This window comes from Dermacentor variabilis, chromosome 2 (assembly GCF_050947875.1).
Source record: "Dermacentor variabilis isolate Ectoservices chromosome 2, ASM5094787v1, whole genome shotgun sequence".
Classification (NCBI taxonomy): Eukaryota; Metazoa; Arthropoda; class Arachnida; order Ixodida; family Ixodidae; genus Dermacentor; species Dermacentor variabilis.
In genome coordinates, this window is record NC_134569.1 from 266,502,365 (window position 1) to 266,525,565 (window position 23,201).

Consider the following 23,201-nt stretch of genomic DNA (forward strand, 5'->3'; position numbering starts at 1 on the left):
GTTTGCCGTGCTCACTATAACATCTGGGTTAACTGTGATGCTGGTTCACCAACTACTACCAGTACCCGATCAGCCTACTGCGTGGAGAGACCATAGGATACTTCCAGGTGGTCGACTAGGTTGACAACCTCGATGTTCCTACCGACTCTCTCCGTTACGTTGACGCCATGGCTTTGGTCTCGGGCTCGCCACCTTCAGTGGATTTTGACGCCACCGACCACGCTCTTTCCTCATCTCATTGCCACCAACTTCTCGCTCTCCTTCACAAGTTTCTCTCTTCTTTCGGCTGTCATCAGACGTCATTGGGCCATGTCACTGGTGTTTCTCACACCATCAACACCGGTTTCCACTGTCCCTAGTGACAGCGCCCATATCGTGTCTCCGCCGAAGAGCGCCGAATCATCACGGAGCAAGTGGACGACATGCTCAAACATAGTCATCCATCCCTCTCAAAATCCTTGGTCTACACCTATCATATTGGTAAGAAAGAAAGGTGGCTCTATTCGGTTTTGTGTCGACTACAGACGCCTAAACAAGATAAGAAAAGACGTTCATCCACTGCCTCAGATCGATGACACTCTCGACTGTTTACAAGGCGCAAAATATTTCAGTTCCTTGGATCTGCGCTTCGGGTACTGGCAAGTTCCAATGGCCGAACCTGACCATCCAAAAACCGCGTTCGTTACACTCGATGGCCTCTACAAGTTTAACATAATGCCCTTCAGTTTGTGGAACTCTCCTGCTACTTTTGAGTGTATGATCTACACCATCTTTCAGGGGACACTAATGGAAGACCTGTTTATGTTACCTTGATGACATCGTCGTCTTCTCAACCGATTTTCCGACACACCTCGCTCACCTACATGACATTCTGACCTGTCTCGCATCTGCTGTCCAACAGCTTAACCTCAAAAAGTGCCGTTTTGCTGCAAGCAAGCTAACCATCCTGGGTCACGTTATCTCAAAAGACCTTCTGGACCTAGACACGCTCCATGCCGGTGCAGACTTCCCAACGCCCATGTCTATCGAAACCCTCAGAAGTTTTATTGGCTGATGTTCCTATTTTCGTCACTTTGTACACACTTTCGCATCCATCATAGCGGCCTTGACAAGTTTACTTTCTGCCAGTAATGGCATAGCAGTGTGGTCACCTGAATGTGATGCAGCATTTCAGCAGTTGCACCACTTGTTGACCTCACCACCGATTCTTTGCCACGACAACCCTGATGCTCTCACGGATGTTCATACTGACACCAGCGGAGTTGGCCTTGGTGCAGTCTTAGCACAACGTAAAGCTGGCTATGCTGAATACATCGTTGCTTATGTGAACCGTACTCAAAAGAAAGCAGAATTAAATTACTCAGTCACAGAAAAGGAGCGCCTAGCGATCATCTGGGCACTAAGCAAGTTTCGCCCATAACTTTACGGCTGTTCTTTCACCGCAGTTACTGACCACCATGCCCTTTGTTGGCTTTCTTCCTTGAAAGACCCGTCGGGATGCCTGGGACATTGGGCGCTTCACCTGCAAGAGTATGACATACGCGTTGTGTACCACTCCGTTTGCAATCACTCCAACGCTGATGCACTCTCCCGCTCCCCACTGACGCCTGATTTGGCGTCTTTGTCAGCTTCCTCGTCCACCCTCTCACCGTTGACCATCACCGACACGCTCACAGAGCAGCACAAGGACCCAACACTTGTAATGTTACTTGACTACCATGCTGCTCCGTCTGATGTCCCTTCAACACGAGCACTGCGTCACCAAGCAACCCACTTTTCCGTGCGGAACAACATTCTATATCGCCACACCTACATGCCTGATGGTCAGAAATGGCTTCTTGCTATACGTCGTCATATGCGCTCTGACGTCTGCACATCTTTTCATGCCGATCCCCTAAGCGCTCATGTCGGTGTCCTGAAAACTTACGCAAGGTTGCGTCAGCGCTATTATAGGCAAAGCATGTATAATTTTGTGCAAAAGTACATTCAGTCGTGTGCTACATGCCAACAAGACAAGACACCTACCCAGCGTTTCACAGGACCATTGCAGCCCACTTCCATGCAGCGGGCATGGAAATCGGTGGATTATTGTCGGCGTAGATCACCTTACTCGCTATGCTGAGACTGCAACTCTGCCAGCAGCGACCGCCCGTGACATTGGTTTTTTTATTTTTCGCAATATTGTTCTTTGCCACGGTGCTCCCGGAGAACTACTGACTGATAGGGGCCGTGTCTTCCTGTCGGAGGGCATCCGACCCCTCCTTGCCGAGTGCAGGATAATTCACCAGAAATCGACTGCGTACCCTCCTCAAACCAACGGTCTGACCAAGCGGTTCAATCGCACACATGGTGACCTGTTGCGGATGTACATTTCATCTGACCACTCCAACTGGGACACCATACTCCCCTTTGTTACGTTCGCATACAACACCGCGATGCAAGCGACCGCCGGCTTTTCCCCTTTTTCCTTGTGTATGGTCGTGAGCCTTCATGTCCTTTGGACACCATACTGCTGTACCAACCTGATGCTACAGAGTATACTCCGCTTTCTGAAGTCGCCAAATATGCTGAAGATTGCCATCAGCTGGCAAGCTGACATTCAAGAACTCAAGAACGTCAAAAGACAAGACATGACCGTACTCATCAACCACCGCACAACTTTGCTCCTGGTTCGCTTGTGTGCCTTTGGATACCAGCCTGCATTCCTGGCCTTTCTTCCAAACTCCTGGCGTGTGATCACGGTCCATACCATATCATCGAGGCCACTTCACTGATCAACTACATCGTCAAGCTGCTCACAGTGTCACCAGACCTGCGTCGTCGCGGGCGAGGGACAGTACATGTCAACCGCCTGAAACCATATTACGACCCGCTCATCTTTTCAGCGCCCTTAGTCACCAGGATGGCTACGTTTCGCTCCTGGGGCATTGTAATGAAGCAGACGCACCCTTATGCATGTGCCAACTGAAGAGGAAGACGAAGGACCATATCGCGATCGCGAGCGAGCCTGTGCTACAGACAGCCCTTGCAGTGCCTTTATATACCTAGCGTTCCACAACATTGTGAATGACAAGAAACCTCGTTGTATAGTATTTATAATGAACACATATATAATATTGTAGCAACATTAGTCAACATGAGTTTATAAAAATAAATTATGTATAAGGAAAAAATAATACAAATACATTAAAAATTTGAATTGCCAAAACAAGATTGTAGAAAAAAGTTTAACAAAACTTGAAATGATTGGCTTGTACCTCAACAGAAAATATAGCTAAACATGTTTGAAGTATTAAAAAATGTTTCACTATCCAATAGCCACAATCTGCAAAGAAATCAAAATTTTTACTCATTATCCATGTGTGCTACAAAAATTTAACTGTAAGCCCTACAGTTCGGGCGGGCCATGCAGCAAAGCAGTTCCTGTACGTGAAACATAAGGGAACATTGCAAGTATTAGAGTAAACACTTTTTTTCTACTTTGTTCTGCTGTCGTAACATTTCTGGCTGTTTCTGTACATCTACATATTAGCTGGCTAGTGCTGACTGGCTTCAGTTGGTAGAGGAGCACGAACTAGTGGTGCATACTCAAGTTGCAGTTTGATTTCTATCATTGTCACTCTCACAATCAAAGTCGAATGAAAAGGCAGCATGCTATGACTGGCTACTCCTCGAGCCGTCAATAAAATCAGTCAGTGACACAGTGCAGTGGTGAGAGCTGCTACGTTATAGCGCATGCTCATTTTGCTTTAAACTCCGACGAGTGCGCACATGTTCAGAGCCAGTTGAAAAACCGCTACCAGGCAGGGAAAAATGAACTCCAGAAGAAACAAAAGTTTAATTTTCCTACAATATATCATATGGAGCAATGCGTCTGCAAGTGAGCAGCGTGGAAGGTCTCAAAAGCATCATTAGCATGCCAACACTGCCCAGAGGGTGCTTGCGGTAGTGAAAGATTTAAGCTCCTACTGGCACCAATTGTCATGCTTGCTATGTTCTACCCTTGCTTCCTATTAGTAAGATCTTGATGAGGGCTAGTTGGTTCATACTTAGAACTGAGGTTAAACAGCGCAAAAAAGACGAGCACACAAGGAAACAAACAGCGCTTGTCTGTGGTATTTTTTTCCTTGTGTCCTCGTCTTTTTCGTGCTGTGTAACCTCAGTTCTAAGTTTGCTTCCTATTGTTCTTCCCGAATGTGCTAATGGTATTTCTTTCCTAAGAAAGTCAAAATTTTTATGCGACACTACTTGTCAACTAGGTGGATGACACCCTTTGCCAGCATATTCCTCCGTCTATCTTGGCTACTAGGCGCGAAAACACACACGACACAAGGAAGGAGATGGGACAGGCGCTCTGTCCCGTCTCCTTCCTTGTGTCGTGTGTGTGTTTTCGCGCCTAGTAGCCAAAATGAATTGTGACCAACTCGCCCAACAAGACGTCCTTTGAAGCTATGTTCCTCCGTCTAGTAGTTGCTGTTGGCTGGCCACAGTAAACCACTAGATTATGAGTCATTTGTGGAATCGCCAAGACACGACAACATTGTGTTTCGCCAGTTGCTCACCCACTGCAGCACAGAGTGCATTGTAGTAGAGATAGACTGCTGCTGGATTGGTACCAAGTGATTTAACATCCCTGCACCCATTTGAATTTGAATTCCTACGTTTGCGAATGTGATAATTTGGCAGATCTCAGTAATGCAATCTGTGCACCTGGGTGCGGTTGAGTGGCCTAGGGTTTATATATGCATAGACGACGAAGAAATAAAGAAGTTGTTAGTCAGCGTCAGTGTGTGTCGTATCTTCCTTTTGTGGTCTGTCTTAGGTGTTTGAGCTGTAAGTTTAAGTTCAGGATTGAACATAGCCTGAGTCTATACCATTCTATAGAACGGACAGGGCAACTCCAGTAAGTGCCATTGCATGCCGCTGTCAGCATGCCCTCTGGTGTGATGCGAAGTGACATTATGGACTCATTCGTAGTATTCATGCTAATCATGCTAAAAGTGACTTTCACGTGCAAAGTGGTCTTACAAGGTGTGATCCTGTGTTTGCATTGCATTCAGCTAAACATTGCCTAACAGTCAATGACCAATGTTCCAGATGCCCGATTTTTCGGGCATGCCCGGTAATTCGTACGCCTTCGCAGCACCGCCACGTACCCCACTGTGTCAGTGTATAAGAACATCTCAAATTTAGGATGCAAAAACCCTTCATCATCCAATTCTCCGAACATTTTGTCATGACCGCATGTCCGAAACAGCGTTATCGAAGCCACCAATCTTTATTTCACCGCGTCAAACAGGCACTCTCGCACGCAAATCTGCTGGCAGCCGTAGCCACCACTGCGGAAACGCTAAGCCTACCTGCTTCAACGTTCGCTACCAAGCTTCTTCCTGTTCGGTGCTGTGCTTTTTATGGAAACGGTTTGCCGCTGTCAGCAATAGCACTGACTCCGCCTTTGTAATACTCGCAGACGGCTTCAAAGCTCAGAAAGCATGACGCGTTGCATAACGCCAGTTCACGAAAGTCAGCTTCGACTCATCAAAACAGAAGTTTTACATGGTGAAGCATATCAAGAGTGAGAAGGGGCAGTTTTCCCAGGACGAAATATGTACTCCTAAACTATACACGCGTGCACCCGCCATCTCCTGTCACAGTACGAGCACCAATACGCCTAATACATGTGCTGGCAGGCCTTCTTAGCTATTTTCGATGTGCCCGTGGCGATTTGCGCCCTTGGGGACCGTAAAGGCGTGCATTAATTTTTTTCGGACTGCCCGATTTTTCAGAAGTTTTCGCGGCCCCTAGTGAGTGCAAAAAATCTGACGTTAATTGTACTATTTGTTCAAGCTTCAATTGACAAATTATTTGCCCCAGTGCAATGTGTGAAACTTTGCAGCCTCAAGAGCTACTCCAATATCTGCTTTAAGTTAAGTGATATTGAGATTGGAGCTTGCTTTATTCGAGCTTGAAGCAGCACTGGTCTCGACAAGACACTTTTGTTTGTTGTTACTGTGCGTGTTCATGCATGCTGTGTGTGTGCGCGCTATGTACGAATGGATGACTTCATATATCACCCTTGTAACTTGAAGTAGAAAACTATGCATGCAGCCAGGTGAACACCTCCAGTATCTAATGACCCTTTGAAGGTTTTTGACATATATGTACGGCGGCAGTTTTCTGTCCCGCAAGGTCTTTGGCGTATGGGTACAGTTTCGACCCTCCGTTTGAAATTTCGCGCCATAATGATGATGCGTGCTCACTGGGAGGTGTTGCCACCTCTTAGGGCTTACAAGAAGCATTTGAAATTTGCGCTACCTACTTGTGGAGATAAACAAAACTGATTTCTAACTTCAGCACATCGCGCAGACTGCGACAACACCCCTTTTGCAGCTTTGGTTTCACCGCGTGATCGCAACGGAGGCCCGCAAAACGTGATTTTTCTCTTTGTCGGCACTCTCTTGCAAGGGTTGTGGAAGTTGATTTCTATCTTGATTGGCATTGCTCTTAGCTTGTTTATCATCGCCGCTCGCGAGGTATTCTCGCTCTCTGCGACAACATGATTACGTGAGAGGGTGCCTCAGACCTCTGCCCAAGGCAGAGAAGATGTCATGTGTGAGCCAACACAACTTGTCGCTCCGAGAGGAGAACAGACACGCATTTTAGGTGTGCAGACTGCGATAAGGCGCTGTGTGAAGACCCGTGTTTCAAGGAGTACCACAGTCCGAAATAGCACTGAACATTTTGCAGTTCTGAGTGATGCCGACACCAAAATACTGTTCCTAATTTTTTTTCACTATTTATTCCCAACTTTGTACATTTCATACATTCATGATCTGCAATAAAGTAATTTGACCACCTGGGAAAGATTTTTTTCAAAATAATTCGACCCTCAAAGGGTTAAGGTGGGATAAAACCTTGCTTGGTCCATTGTTCGTCCATTCCCGCACTGAAACAAAAGTTAGATGATGTTGAAGCTGTCACAAACGAAAACGCAGATAAGTTTTCCCAACTTTCATAAAGATTGGATGCCTACAAAGATAATGCTCGCAGATCAGATGTTCTATTTTATGGCATAACCAACAACTCTGAAGAAACTTGGAACAAAGCCAAGAGTTTGGTGATTGAACTGTGGAAAAGCAAGCTTAGTGTTAATTTGCAGCCAGTTGAGCCAACCCTGTGTGACGCACACACAGGGTTGGCTCTTTTGATGTAAACAAAACAAGACCTATAACTGTCAAGTTCACGCACTTCAAAGTTAAAAAGAGTGCATTCTGGCAAACTCGGGTAAACTTATAAAGTTACAGATCTCAGTGTATCACGAGTCTATTCACCAAATACTCGGCTCGCCCGCAAAAAACTTGTTGCATTTGCAAAACCTCAAGGCAAACATTGTAAGCTTCCTCATAACAGGCTATGTATATGATCACTCTACGGACAAAGTAATCCAACGACCATCATAGCTAAAAGCTTATCCGGGAGAACAACAAAGAAAATATCCTCTTTCTATTTTATATACCAACATTAGAAGCACTTTGCCAAAGCTCGATTCAGTTTCTAACTTTATTTCCACCGCAGATAGCAACATTCTCATTTTAACGGAAGCTTGGTGAAACACAACCCTTGACAACACCGAAATTCAGATTGCCTTAACCGACTTTGATACCTTCTGTTGTGATCGTGATGTGAGGCGAGGAGGAGGGCTGTTAATAGCCACTAACCACAACCTTCATTGTTTCAAAATTTATATCTTCTCTCCACTGGAAATACTGTTTGTGTGCACTAGAAATTCTCACCCACCCTTAATATTAGGATCTTCTTACGTTCCTCCTGATGCCGATTCAAGCTTTGTTGCATGCTTACATGAGGCACTTTACACTCTGGCGCATTCCTTTCCTAACGCACCAATCATTCTGTTCGGTGATTTCGACTTTCCAACAATAGTATCGTCTGACATAGCACTAACATCGAAGCTTAACGAAGCAAGTGAATTTCTTTACATGTATCTTACGCTTGGCTTATCTCAGCTCATCTCCAACCCAACAAGGCATGTCAATCAATCGTCCAGCTCAATCGACCTCTTGTTTACCATGCATGTTGACAACTTTTGTGAGCTAACATTTTTGCCTGGGCTTAGTGATCACACTGTAATTCATGCTATTTATCAATTTCAGATAGCACATCTCCCCAAAATAAGAAAGACTATAATGCTTTATGACAGAGGTGATTATGTCACATTCAATGAAAAGTTAACTCAGTTCAGTTACTGCTTTCTTGAAACGTTTTCTTGTTGGTCTGTTGAAGAAAACTGGCTCATTTTTAAATCCAAAATGCAGGAACTAACAAAAGCCCATATTCCTACCATCACTGTAACTGAGCAGTCCTCATCCCCTTGGTTTAATAAGACATTGAAACCCCTCAGTAATAAAAAATTTGCAGTTCCGCCTGAAAGGTGAAACACCGATTGCAATAGCAAATTAGTACATAGCTGTACGAAGTAAGGACAGCAGTTTTATCAGCCATAGAAACTTGTAAACATTCGCTTACTAACTAAATTAACAATGATAGAATGTGTAAGCGTGACTCAATGAGGATAATGTAGACAAAAAAAGACACAGAGACAGACACACTTTGTGTGTCTGCTTTTTTCTGTTTTTGTTCAGTCGCACTTATGCATTCTATCCTGAATTCAAACCAGCTAGCCAGCCAACGTGTTTTTACTAAATTAATCAGCACAGTGTCACCCATGCACAGGTAAACATGAACACATCTCACTATATGACAGCGGAAACTATGAAAACGCTGGAGTTAGGAATCGCAGCAGATGCTGTGAGCTAATTGACCTCCATGCATCTGTCGCTTCAATGTGAACGAAACGTTTAAAGCACAGCATATACGAAACTATCGGCACTACGCACATTCTGCAAACATCGCAGATCACTTTGAAGATGAGACCCATGTGGGCACATACTTTGGTGTCATCATTAGGTCGTCGAGATGGTTTCTTTGTCGTCTTCGTCGGCGGCGGAGGAGGATCTGCGTCAGTTCGACGAACAGCAACCGCACCTCCATCGGTTGCTGCTTTTAGTTTTCCAGATATGGGCTCCCTGACTGGCCCTGGGCTGGACCAGTGTATGGTCGGCGCTGCGGCGAGAGGTAGCGGCCTGGTGCTGACAAACGATCGATGGTCGTCGAGAGCTCCACTGAGTAGCGGCGAGGTAGTCGGCGATATCGCGAGGGCGTTCACCTTGCTGCAGGCGCGGAGCGTTGACGGCGAAACCTCGCAGTCCCATCTCCTGGTATGGGCATCGGCGATACACATAGCCGGCTTCTCCGCAGTGATAGCAGAGTGGGCGGTGGTCGGGGGCTCGCCAAATGTCCGTCTTCCTCATGTAGGTGCACTGGGCGACGGGTGGGCGTGCTGGCGGCGGCGGCGGCGGACGACGGAATTGCGTCGTTGCAGGGCCCTGGCGTGGTCGCGGAGGGGGACCTTGACGGCGTGCAACGGCGGCGTCATCGCTTCTGGCTGGGGCTGACGTAATTGTGGTTGCAGCTCGGGAACTCCAAGCGATCGGTGCACCTCTTCGTTCACGATGTCAGCGATCGAAGCCACTTGGGGCTGTGACGAAGGCAGGACCTTGCGCAGTTCTTCGCGCACAACGGCCCTGATGGTTTCCTGAAGGTCGCTGGAATCCAGTACTTGGATGGCGTACTGCGGCGTGAGTCCCTGGCGGTTATATTGCCGGGTGCGCATCTCCAGAGTTTTCTCGATCGTCGATGCCTCTGCAGAAAACTCAGCTACGGTCTTCAGCAGGTTACGAATAAGTCCTGCGAAAAGTTCTTGCTTGACGCCCCGCATCAGGAAGCGGACTTTTTTCTCCTCTGACATTTCCAGGTCGGCGTGCCGGAAAAGACGGGCCATCTCCTCCGTGAAGATCGCGATCGTCTCGTTTGGCAGCTGAACTCTGGTTTCTAGTAGTGCTTGGGCTCGCTCTTTTCGCACGACGCTTGTAAAGGTTTGCAAGAAGCCGCTTCGGCACAGGTCCCCCGTCGTTAAGGTCGCTTCTTGACTCTCGAACGAGGTCCTGGCGGCGTCTTCCAGTGCGAAATACACATGCCGCAGCTTGTCGTCGCTGTCCCAACTGTTAAACGTAGCGACCCTCTCATACGTCTCAAGCCAGGTTTCTGGGTTTTCGAATGTTGATCCGCGGAACGTCAGAGGTTCCCTGGGCTGCTGCAGCACGATGGGGGACGCTGGGGCTGCCATTGGGGTTGCCTTGGCCACAATCTTCTTGGTCTTCTCAGGTAGAAGTCCGTGCTCCGGGGGCAGCTGTTGAGGACGGCGGCTTGCTCGATGCTCCGGGATTACGTTGGTGTTCTCTTTGCGGTCCGGGCTTGGATCACGGCTTGTCATGGTACATGAACGAAAAGCACCTCCACCAGATGTCAGGTGGTGGTGACGTTGAAGAACACAGTAGCAAATACTGTGAAAGACAAAACTAACTTTTATTGGGCGAACCTGTGCCCAAAAAACAGGCTACACTTATAGCACAACGATAGCGGCGAACACGGTCAGTGATCGTCAAAATCTGATCAACGGGTCAAGCGCGTCGGCTTTTATACAACAATCATCGAATGTTCCAGACTAATCGTTTGGACCCGCGTGCCTTCCACAAAGTTCTACACCATTCGCGTCAGGCAATGAAATCAGATAACATAAGGTTCGGCGGCAACAGAAAGCGGATAGAAGCATCGATAACTTTCCAGAAACTTCGGATACATGCAGGCGCGTCCCGCGCTGTGCGATAACATTTGTTAGGCGGCGAAACGTGGTCGCCCGATAAAGATAAGTACACGTGTCAATATTATACCCAAGGGAGGGCACATACACAAGGTTAACCCAAGCCGCCTAGGAAAATGGGAAGTGATGGAAGAGAGGAGACGATAGGAGAGTAAAAGAAAGAAGATACTTCAGCACAATCCGTTCGCAGGTTAGTTGGTGCAAATCCATAATTACTTTGTTTAGTGCAAAACAACGGACACAAGAAAGACAACCAGGACAAGGCGCTACTCTCAACTGACATCATCTCAACTGACGTCGGTGTTGTATATAAGATTCCGTTGCCATGTGGCAAAGTGTATGTAGGGCAGTCAGGCTGCTGTGTTAACGAACACCTTAGAAAACATGAGCGATCCATACCGACAGGCACAGGTTCCCATTTGGCTTAACATAGTAAAATATGCAAGTGGAAAGCTATGTTTCGTGATACTATGATTTTGAAAAAGAGCCGTGATACCACAGCCTGAGAGTTATCGGAAGCTTTCTTCATGCAGTCATTGGGGTCACAGTGCATTAGTTTGCCTTCTGTAACCTTGTACAGTGCTGAACGTGGTTCTTTGGATTCTGTCGCATGAGCGCACTCCGGTGATCGGATGTTGGTGGTTCCTGCACATGGTGCTCAGTTCTTCGAGATTCTTCTTCACATGCTCTTCTAGATTCTGCTCTCTGTAAAGGAGTGACGCAATAAAATGATGTCAGTTGAGTGTAGCACCTTGTCCTGTCGTCTTTCTTGCGTCTGTCGTTTTGAGCTAAACAAAGTAATTATGAAAGAAAATACAAAAGAAAAAGGTTTAAGAGGACGACAGAAAAAGGCGACTGCCAATTTCCTCCCGGTGGGTCAGTCTGGAGGTGCCATCTACGTGAAGCAGAGGCCAAAAAGGGCCGTTACCTCTGTGGGGGGGGGGGGGGGAGCTTAATGGTCCAAACACCTGGCATCGGCTCAACCCCCAGGATTCCCTTTTCCCTGGACATGGCTAAGCCACGCACGGCTACACGTAGGAGGGTACAGTCCTCGTGTGCTCAGGTATGTGGTGTCACAAGACAATAAACACCTGCTGACGCAGACACCCCTGCGGGGGAGGAAGAGCAAATGAACAAGCATCTAGGAAGAGTAGAGGTGCAACCTGCAGCCAAAATTCTTTGCCTCAAAAGCTCAAAATCTGGCCACAAGATACTATGCCAGCTAGCATATGAGCTGCAAAGACGACCCATCCCTTTAGAAACACCTTCAGAAACGCAACCCATCCCATCAGAAACACAACCTCAGGAGCACCGGAACTCAAAACACAACAGGCCCAGACCGTGCAATATGGGGGTGAACAATTAGGCCAGGAAACTATATGCAATGGCCAAATACACAGAGGAGGTTGCTAATCATGAAGACACAAACGTAAAAACTCATATAGTATACTGATGTGGCAATAACAATGCAATGGTAGTATGACACTACATAAAATTAAATACCATACAAGCGGGGATCATTCCAGGGCATTCTACACCCAAAGAAGCTGAACTGAAAGCGCATTTGCAGTGCAAATTTGCAGACTACAACATCCTGCATGCCTGCATGGATTCACAAGAAACTGCCAGGACCTGCACATCACATAAGATTGGCAGAGAAATCAGGAGACTGACATGAATTGCAAGCACATGGCCAAGAAATTAAATTACAACATGCACAGCCATGCAGATATTCTAGAACACAAGCAGGCTCATGAGCCTGAGAGAGATAGAGTCATAAGGGAAAGACCAGGGCCTGAAATAACTAATAACTGGACGAGTTGGTGTGTATTCATTATTAACTACAGCGCAACAGATAGACAACGGATAAGAATGAAGTGCTCTGTGTGCTCTTTTCATTGTTGTCTATTCTTTCTGTTGCACTGTAGTAAATGAATTAAATTAAATTAAACTAATGAAACACAAAACCACATCACAAGCGCTGATTAGGAACTGGTTTTATTTGCACCAAAACCACCCTATTCATGCGCAAAGGCTTGCCATGTGACACTACAGCTAACTCAGACATGGCCACACACAATCAACCAAAACAAGATACTGCGTACGAATAAGAACATATTGTGCTAAATCCACAGAAAGCGTATGAGCAAGATATGTTCAGCCAATTTGGTTTACTATTGCCACGCGTCTCGATGCTTAAAGGGACACTAAAGGTTAATTTTAAGTCAACGTGGACTGTTGAAATACCATCCCAGAAACCTCAAAACGCTTGTTTCATGCGAAGAAGAGACTTATTTTAAAGGAGCACTGACACAAAAATTTGAAGTCGAGATAACTTGTGAGATCGATTTAGTTGGTTACACACACATCGTCTATAAAATATCAGCGGCGAATATCGCTTAGAACATATTTAAAATCAATTTTAAAGTATGTGCACCCAGCCAACCGCAAAACAGAGCACCTCGCGACATTGACATCAACCGGGATTGTAAATAGCCAAGAAAACGCTACGTCATGTGGCTACGTCACGAATTTTCGTTGGCTGCCATGCAGCTTACATGTGCTCTTCTTCTCTGTTGTTGCTTGTTCTAGCTGTTGTACTCGTAGTGGGACGTGCTCCGTGTCGCTGCAACTGCAGTTTTTGTCGTGTCCATCGGGATAGTTCCCACACTAACAGCTTGACTGCGCTGCCACAACGTTCAACGCCGATTTGTTGTGTCTTACCATTGATTGTGGCCGATGCGAGGGTTTTGTTGAGGTTTGTCCTCGCCATCGCCGTCCGCAATATCCGAGTCGCTAAGTGATCGGCCACGTCTAAAGCGCGAGACACATGGCGCGATTTTCTGTGCGATCTGTAGTACAGCGCGTCGTGTGCGACATGCCGCATGCGGCGATTCGGGACACGTGGTACGAATGAGCGAGCGGGGGCCCAGAACCGGCGCCCGTGCGTGGAAGTTCGGAATCCTGCGTAACTTCGAACAGAAAGTGAAAGCAACCGTATTTGCACAGCTATCTTGTTTGAAACAAACGATGACAATATAAACACGTCTATGCGAGCACTGTAGACGTGTTTCCGCAAGGCCGCGTTAGCAGTATCAGATCCGTTGACAGCCGCCGATGGCCAAGAGCCGGCAGGCATAGCTCGCTGGGCCATCGAATCCGACACCGGTTGCGCTTTTGACACGATCGCTTGCAGTTCGTATAACAAAGCGCCTATGTTAGTTGGCACAACGTGTACACAGTTATGTCACGCTTAAATTGCAGTACATTTGATTTCTTTGGCGCCAACAGAAGCGAACGAGCATGCCAAGCGAGCTTGCGATCGCTGGGAGACGATGTAGGCCTAGCTCGCCGGCCGTCTATCCGGGGCCGAGGGTACTTGCGATGCGTCCGCAGCTCGTAATAAAGCGCCTAAATTCGTCAGCACAATCAATGCCTGAACATTTATGTTTCTCTTAAGTGAAAATACGGTTAGTTTTCCCGGAGCCGTTAGTAGCGATGAGTAAATAGGCCAGTCAGGCGAGCCGCTTCGTATACAGACGATTGCTGGCGCGTCTGCGCTTACTGCGTCCGAGTAGAAATCACGCCAACGATTTATTATTTCGCACAACGTTTTTTAACTCGCACTGTTTTGAGGCCACTTTATTCTAGGAGTTATTTTGTGTCAGAAACAAATTGTAGCCCACTTATGCGCCGTCGTCAGAGGCGAAAGAGGCCCGCGTTTCGACCAGAAAAAAAAAAGAGACATGATCGGAGCGGCGAGGTGCCCGCTCGCCGGCCCCGCCCTGCCGGGTCTACCACGTGGCCATGACGTTCACGCCTCTAGTGCACCTCTAGTGCAGTTCAAATCCCCCGCCCTCCAATCGAGGAGTGGTGACGTCATGGTCTCATAGTGACACTGCGTCGGCGGCGAGTAAAACAACGCCCGCAGACGGCGCTACGGCTTTTCTACGCAAAACACAAACGGGCGGCCAGAAACAGAGCCAAGACAGAGCCGACAGCAGTGCAAAAGCGGAACTATGGTGGCTAGCGGAAGGGAAAGCATGCAACAATAAGCTGGTTCTTTATTTTACGACGCCAACTTTGATGCTCATTGCAATGGACGACCCTGACAATGACACATTGGCTCGCGATGCTGAGCTCGACTTCAGCAATTTAAGCACCGATGAACGTGAGCTGCTGCTGAGGGCTCACGCTGCCGGCGTTGTTGCGTACTACTACGACAGAAACTGCACGTCATGGCTGTACATATTCACACATTTTTAGCTTTTCCTTCGTGAAAACAAAATGCCGCACTTACCGCCCTGTCTTCGACCTGCAGTTGTTCTTGCGCTTCGGAGAATGCAAGCAAGACCGACGGAACAGCGCTACGGGAAAGCATTGCTTTGAAAGGCACTCCATATGACTTCAGAAAGTCGGTGTTGAACTCGTAATCCTCTGGACGAAAGTGCAGCGAGCACAATATGCGATTTTTCAGCTCTTTGCTAACACGCTGTGGCAGAGGTACGGCACTTAACCACTTCGAACGGAGAGGTTCACTCGTTGGTACAGTGATAAAAAACATTGGTTTCGCCACTGCAACTGCCCTTGGCCAAGTTCCGCGGACCGTTCGCGCATCCCACGACATCACATACACGTCGCATTCTCGCTGCTTGTTCCAAATGCAAGTTTAGCGAGCCACCAGAACCAACGCAGCACGATGCGATAACGAAACAATTAAACTCCAAAGCGCGAGCAGCGTAGAGTCGAGCAAAAACGAAACCTTTTGACCTCCCATACTACTGAAGGGTAACGTCAAAATGTTATTTTTTCTTAGAATCGAACAGAAGTAGACATGTAGCATTTTCTTCCGTCCTAAAACCTAATAAAATTATCTTTTTAATACAAGTAGTTGAGTACTAGTGACATAAATTATGATGAGGAGTGCCTCCGTCATCGGGCTAGTACCAGAATGTCGGTGGGGGGTCTCAAATCGTGTCATGCATTTACCTCCATTTCTCGGTTACTAAAGCTCTGTTCGCGATTATATTGACACCTTAGACGTTCTAGAGCATTGCTTTGTCACTTTAACTTGACTTCATAGTAACCTTTAGTGTCCCTTTAAGGCTAAGGCGAAGTCATTATACTGAAAAAATTATGAGAACAAGGGACATGTCAGGACAAGGGACAGAACATGGAATCCACACACTTGGCTTGAGCAGGCGCGTCCATGACAAAAATGCGAAAAACCACTTTAAAAGGGGGAAACATTTAGACCTAATCAAAACCTTCAAGAAATTTCATCTCAGCGTTATTCAATAAAATGGATAGCTTGCTCAGACAGTTGTCTGGCGATCTTTTAATAAAAAAAAAAGCTTCTACGATTTCTCGCTCGGTCCTATTTCTTGCTTTTCTCAAAGACTTAAGCCCAGAATACATGGAGCGAATAACCGGCGTCCGAGCGACGAACTTCCTTGGGCGGCGAACGCCCGACGGCCGGTGTCCAAAAATTTGACAGCCGCCGCCGACCTGCCTGTCCAAATATTTTCGTCAGGCCGCCGGAAGCGTCGAGAGCGCAGCGGCAGACGACAGCCAATCGGGAGGCGCCAGTTCCGGTCGCTAGGCATGCGGGCTTTTTCTCGTCTTCTGCAACCACGTTGGTGTCTGCGCTAGTGTTGGTGTATTTTTCAGTTATAAAAGCGGTATATGCCACCTTAAAAAGCACTTATATTTGTTTCATCGTTTACCACAACGCGTATGCTAAATTTTTTAACCCTGGCGCCAACACAGCAAACTCGCGGAGGTGTCCGCCCGCTGTTCGCCTCATGTATTGCTATGCAGCGCATCTTCGACGTCTTGCCGCCGCGCCTCTGTTCGCCGCGCCGCGTTCGCCGTGACAATTCGCTCCAAGTAGCCCGTGCTTTAGTGTCGTAAAACCTTGGTTTGCAGTCGCACAGCTTGCAATGTTAAGCCAGAAAGCCACCTGTCTTATTACGCACATTAAGATTATGCTCTCTGGCCCACTCATTGAAACATCTCCCAATTGGGCCTATGTACTGGCGACTGCAACCCAAAAAAATTTCGTAAACAACATTCGCCATATACCATACTTACTCAAATTTAACGTGCACCTTTTTTCCAATAAAACGGGTCTAAAAATTGCATGCGCATTAGAATCGAGTACAACCCTAAATCCGCGTTTCCATATCGCCATCGGCATTCGAAAAATGCCTGCCTCGTACAAGCTTCAAGCCTAGGTGCCATAGCTTCTTCCATGTGCATACCTCCATATCGTACGTGTAACCAGGCGCTGATACCATGGCTAGTCTACCGCCTGTCAAGCCTGCGGCATGTTTCGCGTCCAAGCCTTGGGGTGGCGCCACCATCGAAACGACGACAGCGCACCGCCAGCAGCAGTAATCGAAATGCCAGCTAAGCCTTTATTACGTAAACTTTATTTGCAACGCATCAAATCAGCACGCACAGAAAAACATTTGTCTGAAACTATAAACTTTTCGAAGCAAATTCAGCTTAAACACTGAAAATTTTTATAACGTGACATCTTGAATGGTTAACTGCAAGAGAGAGAGAGCAGGCATTCTGAACCAGAAGACGAACAGTCGCGACAGAATTCACCGTTGTGAAAGCTACATGTTTCTGCTCAAACAGGAGGCACTCGCCTAAATCAAGTTGCAGTTTATGAATATTGTGAACGAAGTGGGGTTACATCTTCACCTACAAAATTGGAGGAACTTTAGCAACCTACCAGCATACGACGATTTTGTGTGGTCAGGTGTACTTCTTCATTTACCGGCGGACAGCTTGTGTTCACCAGACGCAGTATCTTTTTGCACATAAACAACTATGCATGTTACGCACCAGTATATCTTCTGAGCACTATTCACATGCTTTTTATTTCATGTAAACATTGATGATGTTATAATAGAGCTGTTTATTGGCAACAAGTTAGTGTGATTAGCGTCGTGATTTTACTTTGCTTATGCAGCAGTGCCAACCTTCAAAGGTAAATATACAAGGTAATTCTAAGTCCTAAATAAGAATATATCTATATATTGGGATATACCTGGCCAAAGCAAGCGGGCAGCGCAACAGCAATAGCAGAAGCAGACGGCACCGGCGTCGGTCGTCTGCTGTGCGGTACTCTTCACAAGCGTCATTGCACTTTCGATAAACATTTAATTTTATAAGCTACTAGAAATTATTCAGACGTCGCCTGTCATCTTTAAATTTAGACTGTAAGTGAATATTATTCAAAACATTATCTATTATTAATAAGTGAACATTTTTCTGGTATCAGTGCAACTACCGTTAGAATCCAGGCGGCGCTAGCGTAGGCTGTGAAAATCGCCCCCATTGGTCCTATGGGAATGTCACGGCTTGCGGGCTTGCACCTGTCTTCCAATTTTCTGCATTTATTCAATCAGCATTGAAGCGCCGACCGCGAGTCCACCATGATGCCGCATTTAAAAGGAAAGTTATCATGTGCGCGGAGACGGACGGAAATTGGGCCGCATCACGTGCATTCAGAGTTCCCGAAACTTGCGTGCGGCACTGGCGCAAACAGAAAGAGGATATTTTCGCCAGCAAAGCAACAAGGAAGGGTTTCAGTGGACCGAAGCAGGGCTGCTTCGCCGAAATAGAAGAGCTGCACAAAGAATACATGCAAGAGCAGCGAGCAGCACAGCGGCCTGTGACGACCTATCTGCTCAATGTACGGGCGATGCAGTTAGCAAAATATTTAGCGCGCACAATTGACAAGGACACAGTGAAGTGTCTCCACTGTGTCCTTGTCAATTGTACGTGCTAAATATTTTACTATGAATTCGTACCAACTCGCCCAACTAGCAGTTCTGATGCAGTTAGCCCTGCCAGTGCCTCTTCAATGGAGGCACTGGCCCTACAGAAAGGGCTGATGCAGAGTTGCTTCAAAGCGAGCAGGCGCTGGCGATAAAATTTTATAAAAAGAAAAGGCTTTTCTCTTCGAAGGCAGACAGGGATATGCCAAAAAATTGCCCGAAGAATATGAAGAGAAATTGCACAGTTTTCAGCAGTACGTTTTGAAGTTGCACCATAGAAATTGCTACCACTTCGGACAGATTGGAAATGCCGAGCAGACGCCGCTCTTTGACATGCCGGCCACCACAACCGTTGAAAAGAAGGGGCGAAGCAAGTGCACGTTTTGTCTTCCGGCCACGAAAAGGCTAGAGTCAGCGCAATGTTTTGTTGCACTGTGGATGGGCACAAGCTGCCCCCGTATTCAGATGGAAGATGCTCCCGAAAGGAACTGTTTCCGAGCGGCGTGATTGTGCGTGCAAACGAAAAAGGTTGGATGACCACGAACTTGGTCGCTGACTGGATTGATAACGTTTGACGGAAGAGACCCGACAGCAGTTAGGGCCTGCGTGGGATGCTTGTGCTAGATGCGTTCAGGTGCCACCTTGACCAGCGCATCAAGGACAAGCTTGCTGCATGCAACACCGACCTCGTCGTGATACCTGGCGGCATGACGTCGCAGCTCCAGCCGTGAAAGATAAAATTCGGGCGCTCTGCAATGAATGGCTTGTAAGTGGCTGCCACGAATTCATGCCCGCCAATAAAATGAAGTGTGCCTCGCTGCACGACTTAGCTGGATGGGTGAAAGATGCATGGTGCACGATCCCGTCTGCCATGGTCAACAAGGCTTTTAAAAAGTGCCGGATTTCTAATGCCATAGACAGCGCCGAGTAGAAATGCTTTGGTCTTTTGATAGCGATGAGGAGTTGTCGGATAGCGACGACAAGTGATACCTATTGCCCCATGCGACTCGTACCGACGCAGTGAAAACCTTGACGGCAAGGCACACCGCTTCCATTTGTGTTTTTATTCATCGCAACTTTAGTGTATTGGGAATAAATCTGTTTTTTCCAAATGAGAGAAAATAGTATTTCCATATGAAAGCACGAGGTGGGCAGTATTGTACTTTATATATTCTTTTTGTCATGGAAAACGGGTGCGCGTTACAATTGAGGTTCTCTTTTCTTTTGTCACGCAAGACACGTGCGCGTTACAATGCAGGGCGCGTTAGAATTGAGTAAATACGGTAATCTGTAAATTTATTGCTGTGCTAAGTAGTGCACTGCGGCAACTTCTCTTTGCTTGTCATCACACAAATATTTCACAACTTACCGGGGCTGAAAGCATGATCGAAACCTCATGCTTCGAAGCTACCTGGATGCTGTGCGACAGTTTATGAATATACGGAACCACCTACAGTGGCCTTATTTGCTTACCAGGCTGAATTTTTGGATCAAGGTTCTTAATCTTTTGAAGAAATGCTTCATTCGAAGCAATTCCTCTTGTAACAAGTTTGGAATGGGCACTGTTAAAAGGCAGCTGCCCCTTCTTAGACCTTGAGCTATATTTCCAGTATATATCATCGTCATCTTCATCATCATCAGCCTGGTTAAGCCCACTGCAGGGCAAAGGCCTCTCCCATAGTTCTGCAACTATCCCGGTCATGTACTAATTGTGGCCATGTCGTCCCTGCAAACTTCTTAATCTCATCCGCCTACTTAACTTTCTGCCGCCTCCTGCTACGCTTCCTTTCCCTTGGAATCCAATCCGTAACCCTTAATGACCATTGGTTATCTTCCCTCCTCATTACATGTCCTGCCTATGCCCCCCCCCCCCATTTCTTTTTCTTGATTTCAACTAAGATGTCATTAACTAGCATTTGTTCCCTCACCCAATCTGCTCTTTTCTTATCCCTTAACGTCACACCTATCATTCTTCTTTCCATAGCTTGTTGCGTCGTCCTCAATTTAAGTAGAACGCTTTTCGTAAGCCTCCAGGTTTCTGCCCCGTACGTGACTACTGGTAAGACACAGTTGTTATATACTTTTCTCTTGAGGGATAATGGCAACCTGCTGTTCATGATCTGAGAGTGCCTGCCAAACGCACCCCAGCCCATTCTTATTCTTCTGATTATTTCCGTCTCATGATCCGGATCCGCGGTCACTACCTGTCCTAAGCAGACGTATTCCCTTACCACTTCTAGTGCCTCGCTACTTATCGTAAACTGCTGCTCTCTTCCAAGACTGTTAAACATTACTTTAGTTTTCTGCAGGTTAATTTTTAGACCCACCCTTCTGCTTTGCCTCTCCAGGTCAGTGAGCATGCATTGCAATTGGTCCCCTGAGTTACTAAGCAAGGCAATATCATCAGCGAATCGCAAGTTACTAGGGTATTCTCCATTAACTCTTATCCCCAATTCTTCCCAATCCAGGTCTCTGAATACCTCTTGTAAACACGCTGTGAATAGCATTGGAGAGATCGTATCTCCCTGCCTGACGCCTTTGTTTATTGGGATTTTGTTGCTTTCTTTATGGAGGACTACGGTGGCTGTGGAGACGCTATAGATATCTTTCAGTATTTTTACATACGGCTCATCTACACCCTGATACCGTAATGGGTCCATGACTGCTGAGGTTTCGACAGAATCAAACGCCTTCTCGTAATCAAAGAAAGCTATATATAAGGGTTGGTTATATTCCGCACATTTCTTTATCACCTGATTGATAGTGTGAATATGGTCTATTGTTGAGTAGCCTTTACGGAATCCTGCCTGGTCCCTTGGTTGGCAGAAGTCTAAGGTGTTCCTGATTCTATTTGCCAGTATATATGGTCGTCCTTAAATAGCAGCATTAGTCCCAGGAACTGTAGTTGGCTATTCTTTGAAGTTACCCAAGTGAAGCTAAGCTAAGTTAAGGTTTCAGTGCAAATAAAACCAGTTGTCAGTCAGCGTTTGTGATGTGGTTTTGTGTTTCTTTGTCTCAGTCATGCTGTGCCTTTTGAATAGCATTGTTGAAATCGCAATTATGTGAAATGACCCCTATAAATATTGCATTGCGACACAAGCGACTGGAACGATTTTCGTCGCTCCAGTCGCAACATGTGAAACAGGCTTTACTCAAACTTGACATAGCTGTGATTACATGCGCTATGGGTTGAGGAGTACCACGGAACACCCATGTGTGGCTACATCCGGTGCTCGCTTTCAGCCCCAGCCACACGCAGAGTGTACCCTCAAGATATGGGGTCTCACCCATGCGGGACAACACAGTGCAAACAATCACAGAGACATTTATTGCATCTTTCATACACTAATGCCTGCTAGCCAAGTTGCTATCAACAAAACATGCCGATGGGCATGTGACAAATCAAGGAAGACCAACATCCGCGATCGGATGGCAAATGAATATGTTCGCACCATGTTGGACACAAATGCCTGGTCGCTTGTGTGTATGGTCATGCGAACGGTGGCACATTCTAACGATCATGTTTGTCTATTGCAGTGTCCTGCTCCTAGGCCTCGCGAGACAGTCTCGCAGTAGCATGGATCGGCGCAAGTGCGGAACGTCCATGCCACTTGCCGACCCCAAGCCAAAGTAGCCCCACCGTTAGGCGGCGTTAGCAGCACAACCCTCATTCCATCTCTTGTACTACTCTGCAACCACACCGACCGCCGCCGTAAAGCCACGTGCCAAAGCCGGATTACAAAAGACAGAAACCATGCAGGGAAAACAACATCAGGGAACGTGTGAGAGTCGCGCGTCCCCACATCCCCCCAACCTTAAATCACTGCATATTACGCCGAAACGTGTCACAGGGTCTACCATCAATGCTTGCTTCATGAAGAGGTAGTACATCCAGAAGTGGCCACGCCAGGAAAATGTCCATGTGCTGTCCATAACATGCAAGTGGACATTGTCTCTCGGGTACACAACTGGCGTCTGCTGGTTACAGCAGCAGCTCTGCAGACTCGACAGCCCAACTTCAGATCAGCAGTCTGGAAAAAGTGACGCACTAGTCGGCACGACCATGCATTGCTCATGCCGATATGCCTTGCTGTCGAGAGTCACAGTAGCCATTCATGACTGCCGGCTGTTTTTCCAGCCACTGAGGGTTGCGAGCTGGACACAGGCGGCCGCCAAAGTCGCTGCGCTGAGCTGGCCACATGCTCAGAGTGGCTCGTTCGTAGTCCGGGCCAGCAGCGCAGACAATGTGCAGGTGACAGTAAACCAGGGGTGACTCCTCTCACGCTGTGTACACTCAGTGCACTCAACAAACACTAAAGTAGTACAACGAAGAGGAAGTGCATTGCCTACGTGGTAGGATGTTCAATTTGGCTAGCTAAATTTAGGGCGGCTATTCAGATGTGAAGTTCACGTGAACAAAGCGTGCTCTCTTGAGTCAGATGAATAATTTCAATTCATGCGAGGGTAACTAGAATGAGGGAAGCAAAGTGTGACACCTCAACACCACAGTCCACCAGGTTGTGTCTCTCCATATGTGACAGGCAGCTTTGTAAATCCTTAGGCCTAATGAGTCGCTACCCTGACAGCAACCAGCATCCAAAAACAAC

General features: G+C 47.0%; 1 protein-coding gene across 1 annotated transcript in view; it reads right to left on the bottom strand.

Annotated features, from left to right (window-relative positions):
* LOC142573286 (FUN14 domain-containing protein 1-like) overlaps positions 1 to 23,201 on the bottom strand; it is a 180,359-nt gene that overhangs the window by 118,525 nt on the left and 38,633 nt on the right. Inside the window, exon 4 of the mRNA XM_075682923.1 lies at positions 1,454 to 1,522. Within this exon, the coding sequence (XP_075539038.1) occupies positions 1,454 to 1,522 (69 nt within the window). The remainder of the gene's footprint in view (positions 1 to 1,453; positions 1,523 to 23,201) is intronic.